The 13837-nt window shown below is 46.7% G+C and overlaps 1 protein-coding gene across 2 annotated transcripts in view; it reads left to right on the top strand.

Moving 5' to 3' along the window:
• Positions 1–13837, top strand: part of MFHAS1 (multifunctional ROCO family signaling regulator 1) — a 35590-nt gene that overhangs the window by 18278 nt on the left and 3475 nt on the right. The window contains exons 2-3 of one of the 2 annotated variants that reach the window (XM_054065574.1): positions 11559–11685; positions 13185–13615. In XM_054065574.1, coding sequence (XP_053921549.1) covers positions 11559–11685; positions 13185–13188 — 131 coding nt within the window. In that variant the 3' untranslated portion in view covers positions 13189–13615. Of the gene's footprint in view, positions 1–11558; positions 11717–13184; positions 13616–13837 lie in introns of both variants that reach the window. The other variant, XM_054065575.1, reaches the window with a different exon arrangement.

Genomic DNA, 13837 nt, shown 5'->3' with positions numbered 1-13837 from the left:
CTTCTGTTTCAGTAGCAGACATGACTGCTGGATTTTTAAACAGCAAAGGCGGATGCTGCAGTTTATTTTTGGGCACTGAGAGCCCCAAACCAGATGGCATTTAGCAGGCAGTGAACTCGGCAGGAGTTAAGTAGCAAAGCTATTGTTTCAGAACTCACGTGACTTTTCATTTTAGAAGGCGTTCCAGTGGCAGAATAAAAAGTAATAAGAATTTATTTCAGCAGAGACAATGAAACACTCTATAATGTTAAGTCCATAAATAAGCATTATCTCATGATGAAAAAAGTGTTAGTAAGCAAAAGCTATTTATTGTCTTGATTTACAGCTGTTAGTTGTCACGTCTTTGGATATCCGGGAATGACAGGGTTCAGAGGAGAATGGTTAAATGATTGAAAATGCTGAGGAATCACTGCAAAAAAAGATGTAAAAGATAGTTCTCATCCCTCTGGGAAAGGGGACAAGTAGAAGAAGATTTTTTTAAACTCTCAATAGTAAAAGGACAGACAGAGCTTTGTTCCTGACCATTCAGGAGTGCAAAGTGAGCAGCTCACTCTGGCCTCAGACAGTGATTTTGGTAACAACAAACATACGTTAAGCCAAATAAATGGAGAAGATGTGAAACAAAAATCAGTTCTCCACTTCTGTTGGCTTAGAGTAACTCTGGCTCTGAGTTCTGTGGAGTGCTGCTTGGGCACTGCCATGGGCACCAGCAACGCTTTTATAGAAAACACCAGCCTTACCTGTGAGACTAAGAGGGAGAATTGGCCACTGGCATCAGTGCTTTTCTCCTCTGGTTTCAGCCATATAGTTTCACCCAAATCTACATCACGCTCTGTCTCACAAGGAAGAAATGCTTGACCTAAGGATGCACTCGTGAAACTTGAGTGTAAAGGGAAAAAATATATGCAGAGAAGCAAATTATATCTAATGCCCTTGTAATTGAGGAAACGTCTGTGATCCTGCAGCTTCCTACTCAGCTAAAGCCATACCTGTGGTCAACAGGTAGTATGGTGTTAGTTATTAGCTAGGAGTAAGTGAGTAGCCTTGTAGGAAAACCACCAAGGGGGCGTTTTCCTCCAATTAAGCACAAGCCTAGAATAAATTCTGTGATGTATAATAACAGGTGTAGATCAAATTCCACAGAAAAGTGGCTTCAATACATAGTCATGTTAATAGATTAAAACAGAGATGAGCTCAAGGTGGCTCAATTAACCGGTAAAACATTTGATTTAGCATTTGAGTCCGAGTGGGAATTAACAGTGTATAGACTTTGCTCCTGTAGACATCTGCTGCAAGAAGTGGTTACGTTTTCAGTATCACCAAAACGACAGGGAAGTAGGAAATTGTTGCTTTGCCTAAGTGGTCTCTATGGTTGTCCTGCTGAATAAGGAGGATTTTAGTGACCAAAATAGAGGAGTATTGTGCATGCATCTCACCTTAAGTGATCTGAAAGAGAGTACTTACCATGCAGGCTTGAAAAAACAGCTCACTCCAATTCAGTTGGAACAAACTGAAGCCTTGGAATGGCCCTAAGGCAACAGCAGTTTATGGAGCCAAATTACTTTTACCCAGGAAGGAATTTATTTAATCTCACGGAGAGCTGTTTGGGCATCACATGTGCATGCATGTCTTGCATGTGTGTTTTAGTTTGTTTTCTTTCTTGGCTTGTGAGAGGCAGGTCAGTTGAAAAAAAAAAAAAAAAGAAGAAGAAAAGGTTGATTGTGGCAGAATGGAAGAGGCTGCTATGAGGAAAACGGCAGGTCTTTTGTTCCGCAGCTTGCCTTTGCTCAATGCTTGTTCCAGAAGAGGGTCTGCGTAGCCAGGATCCTACCTTCAGCTGTGGCGTGCATGGACATCTTGTTGGAAAGGAGCAAGCCAACTACGAAAAAAACACTTGTCCCAGGTGTTGTCCCAGCTTGTGCCTATCTTCAGCCCAGGGATCTGTCTGTTTAGTAATGCTTAAAGACACTGTGACAGTTACTGGTCCAATCTCTTCTTGAACCTTTGTGAGCTTCTTGAATCTATAGCGTGTTGCAGCAGAGAGTTCTGCAGCCTGGGTCAGGTCCTGGACTGCTTCCTTTGGTTTTCTTCAAGTGCACCTTGCAGTACCTGCATCGAAGCTTCTTAATTCCTGTGTTAGAGCAGGCAGAAAAATAGTCACCCAGTTCTGGGTACAAGGCCATAGCCAAACTATTGTGAGGAAAAATGTCTTACAGCCATGCCTACTCTGCTAAATTTGGCAGAAGGGCAGGCTGAGACTCGGTCGTGCCTCATCAGGCTGGAAGTCCACAGGATAGAGTTTGGTGAGCCCCTTTCTAGGGTCCGGCTTTTAGTATGGTCAGCTATTAATGTGTTGTGGCCCAAACACAGGGAGCCAGAGCTAGCAGGATGCTGACCAGTCCTGGTAGCTCCCTGCAGATCTCAGTGAACCCTGCTCTTTTAAACTCTGGGGTTTTTTTTAACTTTAGTGAGGCCTGCAGCATGCTAGTGGTCTGGATGAAAAAAAGCACAGTGTCTCCTCTGTGATGAGTGTGTAATAGCTTTGGAATTACTATTTGGAAAGGTGGGCTCAGGGCTGGTTGGGATTGTTGCCGTTTGGACTGGCTGCAGCTGGTGGTGTCTAGCGTTCGAGTGGATGCTCTGTGTGCAGTCATGCCTTGCTGTTACTGGGTAAGAGCGGACAGGTTGAGGCTGGCTGCAGCTTCCTCTCCAGCTGGTGCCTTGCCTTGGCAGAATGAGAAAGTGCTCCTGGCAGATACGGCTGAAGAGGTGGAATTAAAAATAACCAAAAGGTAGATTCTGGTCTTGGTTACTCAGTGGCAGGCCTGTTTCTATTCCGGGATGAGGATAATTCGCACTGAGCTCATTACACCATGACTCTCCCTTAAAATGCCTTGACAGTCAATTTTGTTCCAGCTAATAAGGTCCCTAAAATGTTAATGAAGCAAATCAATTTTTCATGGCTTTGTATTGCAGTCATCTGAAAGTGCTGTGTTGCAACCTGCCAATTTAAGGAGCTTTTTAGATATTAGAAAGGCAGCAAAATATTCAGCAATTTGGAGGATGTTTTCTTTTCTATTTTAGCTTTTCCCCAGTGCCCCCTCTCATTTTTCTGAGCCTTTATGCTATGCTGTTTACTTGTGCCCTGTGGTCTTCTTTGTTCTCCAGGGTCTGCTCTGGTCACTCATGAGCAGAAGTAGTTTATTCCCACTTTCCCCATCACACAGAGAGAAGAAGGATGGTGTGCCCAACAGGACAGGTAGAGATGAAGCTGGACAAGGAAGGCTACTTGTGCTGAAATACTCTTTGAAACAGACTGAGTTTGATAGGATAGAGTGAAGAAATGGCACCATGTTCACCACCCTACCTCCCCTGTGGTTTTTGGGGAGTTGTGATGTCAGAACTTATGGCCTTCTTTACTCATGGCAAGTGTCTGACTAAGCTGGCAATGTTACCTGGCATAAATACTCCCTATGCTCAGTATTTCATGAGCTGTGGAAAGAGGAGAGAGAAGTTGCGTGTGTTGTGTGGCCATACTGATGGTAGATCAGCTACCCACAGCAGCTTAGGAATTAGGTAGATGTCAACCATCCTTTATTTCTCCGAGCTGCTTATTTCATAGTCAGAAGGAGATAGAAAGGCTCAAACCGTCATGACTCCTCTTAGAGTTATTTTCATGGAGTTACTTTGGTGATTTGCTACTGTGCTCTCCATTCTGGTTTGTGAGGATGGACGTAGGTAGTACTGAATTGTGTGGCTTGGGGAATGTATGAGGCTTTTTGGTTTGCTTTTAATTGAATTCCAGTTCTAACTATAATTAACTTCCACACGCTTGAGAAAAAGCTAATTGGCTAATGTTTTGGGACAAACATAGAGTTTTCCAAGTTTTATACTTTGAAAGCTTGTACTGCCACACTGATAGGGATGATCTCAAATAACTCATGTGGGGGAAATTAGTGGATGAGATGTAAACTGGCATTTTGAATAATTACCCTCCTTTAGCTTCTGAGTTGAGCATTCATAATGCTTTCTGCTCAAGTTCTCCACCCAAAGGTACTCCTGGTCCAGTGCCAAAGACTTCCCCAGACCTTTTGCAACTGCTGAGGTGTGTCAGTGTCCTCTTCTGCTGTTATAGGGAGGAGTAAAGAGCTAGCTGACCCTGTCATGACTTGAGGAAGGAGGAACGTACTTAACCCCCTTAAGCCTTCCATTCTTGAGCTGGTATTTGTATGGCAACTCCCTTTCCCTTAGAGGTAGCAATGGCCAAGTACAGCATCTGTCTCCTGGGCAGGTCTTGCAGAGCACCTTACCCTTTGGCACGGTCCCTGGCGTTCTGCCACTGTAATTTATCTAGTAGCTCTTTGGGTAAAGGGTAAAGGGCAGAGTGATCTCGACTGCAGTGGGGAAAGCTGTGTGGGCTTGAGCTGAGCAGATTGTGTCTTCTGCAGCAGCTCTGAGGTTCCTGGCCTGTGGAACGGATGGCTCTAGGTCCTGAAGCTTGACCTAGAGCCATCAGCTCCAAGTTGAAAAGCACTCCTGCCTGTTTCCAGAGATCCACCACAGAGGTTTTTTTTTTTTCATGTTTCTGTCATCTGGCATAAATTAGGAGCTTTGGGAAAACATTTCCTGTGCAGCCAGCTTCGGGAAATATTCAAGGTGAGCCATATACATGTCTGTGGCCAGAGCTGTGAGGCCTACAGATGAGGTGCTGGCTTTAGAGGCAGCTGGTGCTGCGAATGCAAGAGCTGGAAAGCTGTCTGGTGCTTGGGTCAGCCAGTAGCCCTGAGGCTGAACCTGCCTCTCTGTCAGTTGTGATGCTCTGGAGGGGAGCTGAACACCCACAGCAGACTACTCTTGTGTTCGAGGAAGGTGTCGCTGCTGACATTTGGTCTTGAACCCTTCAAAGAAGAAATGGCAAATTGCCATCAGTTTCTTCTGCACATTTTGGATGGTTCTAACCATATTCCTTGCCCTCCACATCCTTTTCTCAGCTTCTGGTCTTGGGGTCTCATCTCTGCAGGCTGATCATTTGCCTTGTGACTGACCACCTTTCCCACTCTGCATTTCCAGAGAAAGTTTTACTTGTTGTTTTCAAGCCTTCCCTTTCTTTTTTAACTATGCTTAATCCCAGACCTATGTGTTTCTGAGCATGTGCTGTACCTGATGGGTGCTCACCAGCCTGCTGTTGTGATCGGTGCCCATCAACAGAGTTTTCTTCTCTCTTGTTTTTTTCTGCAGTGGTTTCTCCCTGTGGGGCACTTTCATAGGCTGGGATTTTTGTTGTTGTTTTTGTTTCCTAGTTTTAAGCTCCTTTAACTGGGACTGTAATGTAAGGCTCATGAAGCTTTTTGTTCATAATGTGGATTTCACCCTGCCCTGCTCCCTTTTTCTGGTGTCTCTGCTTTCAGCTTTATTTTTGTTGTGTTTACAGCCAGGAGAATAGTCTCCAGTGAGAAGAAAATGATGTCCTAACCTGGAGGTCTCTATCCAGTCTCCTGCTCCAAGCAGGCCAGCTAGATAAGGTCACTCAGGACTCCAGAAATAAATCGAGGACAGTGCACAGTTCTGACTCTCTGGGGAATATTTTTGTGCGTGACATGCAGGCAGTGCTGTGAGGAGCACATTAAAAATTCATGCCAATACAGAGCAGTATTTTCTGTGCTCAGTGCTTGAGAATAAGCTTCTGTGTCATGCACAGCAATATTTGCACGAATCGACTTGTTCATTTCATCCAAGCAGAGAGAGTAGTGAAGATAAGATTTAAATGGCGTGGAGTAGAAGCAGGCTTGGCGTGACACACCATCTCCTTTCCCCTTCCTTCTTTCTACCAAGGCTCCTGGCAGATTTCTCACCTGCTGTAGAGCTAGCTGCAAAGTCCAGGTGTGTGAGGGTGTTCCCTGTGCTTAGAGTGGAGGGGGACATCTGGGCATGTCACTGTTCAGATTATCCTGCCTCTGTAACAGGTTTTATCTAATTGTCTAAGTGCTCCAGCTAGTGAACCTCAGAACAACTAACAGCCACGCAGGGAAGCTGTGGCTTCTCCAACTTCACACTCTTTGCAGTTATATGGATAAAGGGGGGAAGAACTCTATGTGAAGCAGAAGGGTGTCTCGGGATCCGGGGCTTTTGTGAGCCCTGCTTTCTGACTCTTGTTGGAAATTGAGCATGGGACATAAGCTTTTTGTATGCAGGAAGTGTTGAATTATTTTAGTTTCTACTTTTATGAAGGCATGACTGGCGAGTGATATGCAGAGAGATGTGACGAGCACAGATTAGTCAAAGGAGGCTTGACAGAAAAGCAATTAAGGCTGAGATGTGAAGTCTGTCTCCTGCCAACCCTGCTTGCTGTGGTTGGTGTCTGAAGGCCTTCATCAGGTAGGAAGAGTGAGAAGGGATTTGGGGCAGGAGAACAAATGAGCAGTGGGTCTGCAAAGAACAGTGGTTACGTGGTTGGAGCTGTTCTGGGGCATGGGGTGGAGTGGGACAGTGCTGAGGTAGGGCAGGATGCAGGAACAGCTTGGGTTTTGCTGTCTCGTGTCACTGTCATGAAGCATGCGCGGTGTATCTTCAAGGTCCCAAGCAGACTGAAGAGGCAGAAGCAGCACTGCAGAGCCAGGGCCAGGGTGCTGCTCATCCACTGCTTGCCGATTGTCCCAGTGGAGCCCAGATCACGACAGCAGGAATGACAGCATGGAACTGAGAAACACCATCAGGCTGATACTGTGCAGATGTGTTGTCCTGGGAGCTCTGAGAGAAAGGACATGGCATGGCAGGGCAGAGCAGAGTCTATCACCCCTGCGCCCTTGCCGCAGACTGCTAAGATATGAACAGGGAACCTTGTGCAACTAAGCACAGCCAGGGCAGTGGGAACTGTGTGAAGGCAAATGATCCGTGTGGGATTTCTCTCCCTGTGTTCAAAATCCTTCTCTCTATTAGACAGCCAAGTAGGCTTGCAGCTGGGTGTGTCTGGCTGCCAGTGTGGAGTAACCAAACACTCCTGCAAGTACTTGCTCTTCTTACTGTCAGCCTTCTTCCTAACTGTTTGATTTGTCATGGATATCTGGCATTTCATGGGTATTTCCTAAAGGCCAGTGAAGTGTGCTTTGCAACATGCACGGATCTGATTGCTGGCATGAGCTCCAAGGGAGGCATCCCTCCCCAAATCGCAGTAAATAAAGGGCTGAAGGGAAAATGTGCCTAACCCTGCATATGAGCAAAAATTGTATGCCCATGCTTTTGTGTATTCCTGGACATGTACGGCAGTAGAAAGGTTTTCCTCGTGTACCGAGTGGCAGTACACAGCTGAGCTCTGTCTGGCACATGCAGTTATCCTCATGGGCTGCAGGCGTTTACCTGGCCCAGGAACCCAGTGTAAGTGGCTCAAAGTTGGTCGTGCCCGTGTCTTTCTGGGATAAAACAGTGGCAGTGAAGAACATCTTGCCGACATAGAAATATCTGCCTTGGGTGAGCTGGCTAATGCCAAGGCAAAACAGGCCTTTCTGATAGAGCTTTGGGCATGGCTGAAGGTTTGTTCCTACCTTTGCCTGTGACTGCCCACATATAGCAGGTTTCTTTTAAATGGTGGGGGCAATGTGACTCGCTCAGCCCACCTGCCTGAAGGTGTTTACAAACCACCTTATGCTGCAGCCCACTGACCATAGTGGTTTCATGATGGGCTCAGTTTGCGTCTCAGCCTTAGCTTGCTGTACAGCACAATGTACCGAGTTGTGGAGACCCGTTTCTGTGCCAAAGTGCAAGGAGGGGGGGCTACGGGACAGATGCAGCTCCTCTGCAGCGTTTGTGCCGTTGTAAATGGAAAGGCAGCAAAGGACCATCTTCTAGAGCATTTACTGTCTGTTTGCAGGTGTGTTTAACCAGGCTTGGTAGGTGCCTCTCTGCTATCACCTGAACTGGGACTCACATGCATCTAAAAATCCGGCCTTGATCAGCAAGTATCCATCATTAAGGTGCCTTTGTGAACAGAGTTCTTACTCCTAAATCAGCTGAATAGTCTCAGTGATGCAGGTTTGTGTCCTGGAAGATGGGACTGTTTTTCAAAAACTCAACTGTGTTAGTCTCTAGCCTTAAGACAAAGTAGTTGGAGCTTTGGTTAAAACCTTAGTGACTTCTGGGGAAGTTAACATTAAAACCAAGGCCATGTGGAGACTTAAGATAAGCTTCATGGTTTGTGCATGTGCTATTGCAGAGGCAGGAAGAATTGAGGTTTCCAGTAAAATTTGTGAGATGTTCATGAAGGAATGTGCAATCAAAATACAGATGGGCTAGTCTGTACCTAGGGACAGAACAAGTGCTGCAGACATGGGATGCTCCTGCTACATTTAATCTTAACAGTTAGACCAAGCAAACGCCACCACGTGTGAGGCACTTAGCATATTTTTATTTTTTGTCAGTGCAATACTTTGTTTAATTTTCTTTTTCTCACCCTGCTGCAACCCTGAAGAATTTTATTTCTTATCTCCTGCAGTTTGAATAATTTCTGAATAGAAAAGTGAGGTTTCTGAAACCTCCAAGAGATTCAGGCCCTGGAGAATTGCATCCAGGCAGTGTCTCAATGCTAGTTTGTTACAGCTCTGAAGACTGCATATTGCAAGGGATTTTATTTAATTTTTATTTAGCAGGGATGTGAAGTGTCATTTGAGTAGTTATGCCTGGTTTAGTACTGTGATAAGTTTATGCAGCAGAGATGAGCAGTTTGCAAAGGCAAGGGGACAGGAATGCTACGGTGGGAAGGCAGTGGGACATACTTTAGCTGGGAGGGGGAAGAATAGGAAGGATGGGCAGGTGACCTTCTGGCCACATGATGCATGATGAATCTCACGGAGTAACTTTCTCCTGGGGAGCAGCACGTATGCTGGCAGGAAATGGGAGTGGAGCTGGAGAAGGTACGGATGGGGCTGGTGACAGAGTGATGTAAGCATTATGCTAGAGGTGAAGGTAAAGCCATAAAGAAAAGGAGGGTTGACTGAAGGGCTGCGGGAAGGGCTTTGCCTGCAAATCAGGCACATGTTCACCCTGCCGCAGTCTCTTCTGCTTCAGAAATCTACATCTAAAGATTCTTGAAGTGGAGAGATGGAAATGGGAATGAAGGCTCAAGCAGACAGACCAGTCTGTTAGCAATACTGCAGTTTGGAAGTCAGCTTGGGGTAGGAAACCTGGGAATTACTGTAACACGGAGCCCTGTGGTGTATGTGCTTGATGGGGTGCAATGCTGCTTTCAGTGTGTGACAGCTCACGTAATTGAGGACGCTGCCTTGCAGATTTAACTTTGAATTGCAAATACCATCATGATTTTTCTGTTTTGGGAGACGTGTCTGCATGACTTAAAAGCTGCTCTGCCACTTCAGGTTTGAGTGTGGGTGTGAGACGAAAGTAGATATTCAAACCAAATGTGAATTCAGCTTGTGGACCGTAGGGGCAAACTGGAATTACTGGCTGTGGATGTGCAATATTTCTCAAGAGGAACTGTGTATGTGTGTGTGTTCCCTGCCAAGCCCTCCCCTCTACTTTCATGATACCAAATGATGTTCTTGCTTTAGAAAAAGTAAGGGGGTTTAGATCTTTTAAAGGGAAGTGGGAAGAGAAACAGTGTAAGGATGAGAGGAGGGAAGTGGCATTTGGGGGACTTCAGGGGATGAAGTCAGGGATGGGACCAACTGTTGTGTCATTGCTGCACACGTTTGACAGTACTTCTTCAAAGCATGATTTCTTTTCAGGTTTTCCTGGAGTGCCTGGCAATTGCAGCTAGACACAGGGAGATGTTTTTCTAGTGTTCTTTGTTTAACAGCAGAGGAGTTTATTGCAGGTGCATTTGAAAATAGGCAAGTCCAAGGACCATTTGTCTTGGGTGTTTTAGTGGAAGTGGAGCCACTTCATAGTGGCTGCTTTGTTGGGTGCAGAGAGTTTTGTGTGGACCTGTGACTTCAACCTGCTTACAGCTGACCTGTCTCTGCCAAGGATGTCATAGATATAGCTGGCAGAAGCCATTTGTAGCCTGGTGCCTCTGCCTTGGGTAGGGCTGTGTGGCACAGATGCGAGCATGCTTAGCAGAAGGATTGAGCCCTTGCTGGGCATTGCTGCTGCCATCCCATATTGCCTTTGAGAGCAGACCCTACCTGCCAGACTGGTATCAAGAGGTGCTTCTGGTGCTATTGGGTGTCCTAAGCTGTGCCTGGACTATGCTGACGGGATGGCATATCAGTGATTGAGGAATCTCCCCTGCTGGGGTCAGATGTGTGGAGCGGAGCCAGCTGGAAACTAGAGTTGGTCTGAGTGAGCTGTTGGGTAAGCGATCCTCAGAGCTGGACGCATCTCGGCACCTGCCTTTTCCCTCTCACTGTGCTGACCTGCATATTGCCCTGGACTACATGCTGCAAGGGTGCCAGCGGTTGAGAGCTGCCAACTTGGCACTTTAACAGTGGATCTGACAAAACTCGTTTAGCAGAGGGAAACCACGTGGTGGAGAGCCCCTCACTGCTACTGACTCACAGAGCTGGTATTGCGTCCGTTAGGGAAGAGATGACAGCTGCTAGCTGCATGCTCAGCAGAGTACAGCATGGCACAGAACCCTGACAGGACACAGCAGCAGTCCCATGGCAGCTGTGGCAAGCGTGTCCAAGGAGAGGGGCATTAGACTACTCTCTCAAGTATTTTTACCTGCCTCTAAATATTATTCTGGTAGTAAAAGAGGCAGCCGTCGCAGAACAGCAGGCTCGTTCCAGCTCAGAAATCACAGTACCAGAGGAACGGCTGGATAGCTGCAACGGGCAGGGTTGCTCAGGGACAGAACAGGAGGTAGCACACAGATTCAGAAAAGGTCAAGCATGCTTGTCTGGCTGGTTTGAGGTCCCCCTAGAATTTCTTAGAGGGAAGAGACTGAAGTAATGCAGAAGTTATGTCTGGCACTGCTTTCAAACCATATTCTTTCTGGTTCATACTGAAGAAGGTGGTCTTGGTAGGGTCCTTGTAGCATCCTTCTGCTTGAACTGAACGACAACTGCTTTTCAGATAGCTTTGTGGATGTGGGTGGCTGTAGTGTGCAGATGTGAATAATAAGGCTTGTATCTGCAGCTTTCTCTATCTGTCTTCCAATTATCCTGCTGATGCTATAGGTCAGCTTTTTCCCTTTCATGGAGATTGAACGTAAACTTCTGGATCCCATCTACCCCTACAGCCTAATTTAAACACCTACTCCGAAAACCTCCATCTCGTTAGACTCCATGTAAAAGCTATGAATCCCTAAGGAGCTCTTGAGTCTGAATCATCTGTGCAGTGATTCAACGCAGAGACAGGAAAGATGGCAGATGTTACTTTTGTATGGAGCAGCATGTCTTGAAGCTGTGATCACCAGGACATTCACCATGGTTACATGTATGAGACCCGCTTGGGTTGCAGGATAGTAAGCGTTCTTACAGTGCTTGCTTGCATTGGTCCTGGAGATTTACTTGGTGAGGGGGAGGGAAAGGGCATGCTAAAAGCAAAACTTGCAAAAACTGCATTGCTGGTTTTTAAATGTTTTCATTCTTTTCCCTTATTCACAGGAGAACTGCTGAGTCAGCCGAGACCAGAAGGACTGACGGAGATCATCTGTCCCAAGAACGGCAGCGAGCGAGTTAATGTTGCCTTGGTTTACCCCCCCACTCCTACTGTGATCAGCCCTTGTTCCAAGTGAGACCTGAAAACAGACCCCCATTCCTCTGTCAGTACACACCAAAAAGCCTGTGTGCAATATGCCCCTGCTAAGCATTTTTTTTCTGGAAGGTAGCAGCCCTATAGCCTGGGGGTTCTAATGATCTGTGCATATAGACAGCTTGCTCAATAGACAAGAGGTAGGGTAAAATGGGTTGAGGTGTTTCTTGACCTGTGTTGTAGCAGGTACAAGACACACACAGTGGGCATGACAGATCAAGAGATAACACAATCATGGTCAGGTTTAGGTAGGATGGGACTTCAGGAGGTTTTTGTCCACCCCATGCTCCAAGCAGGGCCACCCCAGCAACCAGTGAGGTTGCTTGGGACCTTGTATATGCAAGGGTTGATGGCTACCAAGAGTTAGAGGTGCCACCACCTCTCTGGACACCAGACTTACGTTGTTCTCCTGAGGCAGAACGTTTTTCCTTCTGTCCAATCTGGGTCTCCCTTATTACAGCTTGGCTTTCATTGCCATGAAGATGCACTGCTGGCTTACATTCAATGTGTTCTCCACTAGATCCCAAGCCAGCTGGACCCCAGGCTGTGGTAGTGCGTTGGGTTGTTCTGTTCTCGGTATAGAGCTACACACTCATCCTTATTGAAGTTTGCAGCACTGTTGTTGGTCCAGTCCTCCAACTTGATGATGTCCGTCTGGACAGAAGCCCTGCCCTCCTGTGTATCTATGCCCTATGTTTTCTTCGCTCCTCAGAGTGGGAATGTGCTTGGAAAGCAGAACTGTGTTGTGGTGGAAACAAATGTGAAACGACACTCACAAAAACAGGCACTTGCCTTGGTTTTTTTATGCATAGGCTTTCTTGCAGAACAGAAATGCAGCCCTGGCCTGCTGTCATTGGAGTGGCACAAGGGAATTTGGCAGGGAGCTTAGAGGAGTGTCTTGCTGGTGGCTGCTGCTGTGCTGCGTGTGGATCCCTGTTGCTTTCCCTTCAGTATCTGAAAGTAGCTTTGGAAACTGTTCTCTCTGTTCAGCACCCTCCCACTCCAAAATACACGCATCCTGCTGGAGATTAGCTTCAGTGATGGGTGGCTATTGAGCTGTGTGTGAAGGTCAAGTTGAAGTGCCCACCTGGGGTGGGAACAAAGTAGCTGCCCTGATATTGAGCCACAGTTCACGACTGTCTATTCATTTGGTCCTCCTGTGTATGTACTTGGCGCAGCACATTTCTAACTCGAGGCTGCAATTTTTGTTGTACTACACTGTCAGGCTATGCCTGCACACTTGTCTTCCTGTCCTCCAGCCTGCCGTCCACAGCCTCTTACCAACTGTGTCCCAGTTTCACCATCACTCTGCTGGCAGGAAACTTGTGTTCTCAAAAAGGCCTGTGTTACTTTTTAAGACCTTGCCTTCCTTATTTAGAAGCCTAGAGAAAATTCTGTGTCTTAGGTTATTCATCGCAAGTACTATGAACCCTGCTGTTCATGCTACATTACTTTTTCTTTATCCTTTCCTCTTCCAGATAAATCGTCAGTGCTGGTGCCAAAGGTTTTCACCAGGCAGAACATGGCTGATGCTCTGCAGTGGTCCTGTCTCTCCACTTGTGGAGTTGCATGCTGACGAGGATTGATGGGACTTTGGACTCTGAAATGCTGTGGGGCAGGGGCAGCTCCCAGGTGGGGGCCTTGTGGCTGGAGTGGATGCAATTGCCTGGAGGTCGGGGACAACTATGAGGCATGAAGCAAAATGATCGCTGCAAATGGCAGGGCCACCGGCCAGAGGGGAAGCACTGGGGGATAGGATTCTGTGGACCCATTGATCGTGTTTCGAAAACCCATTTGGATCTCATCATGAATGTAAAAATGTTCTTGGTACCATTTAATTCAGACCTACTTGGAGAAAAGTCTCTTGAAATGAGCTGTAGCGGGATTCCCTGGATTTGTTCTTGGACAAGTGAGTTTTGATGCAGTTGGACAAAGCTTTATTGGGGAGGGGGTTGATGCTGTGAAGCCTTTAAAAGTGCTCCTGTGAAAACAGTTGGCTGTGTCCCACACAGCAGCCAGGAGTAGAAGCAGGGTGGGAAATGTTTCCTGCCTTGTGTGTTTGCATACACTGTGCCCTGAAGCACTGAGGATGTATGCTGATCATGCAGGGACAGAAGAAGGGCAGGTGGTG

This window comes from Cuculus canorus, chromosome 4, assembly GCF_017976375.1.
Source record: "Cuculus canorus isolate bCucCan1 chromosome 4, bCucCan1.pri, whole genome shotgun sequence".
NCBI classification, from domain to species: domain Eukaryota; kingdom Metazoa; phylum Chordata; class Aves; order Cuculiformes; family Cuculidae; genus Cuculus; species Cuculus canorus.
This window is presented reverse-complemented; position numbering and strand designations above follow the sequence as displayed.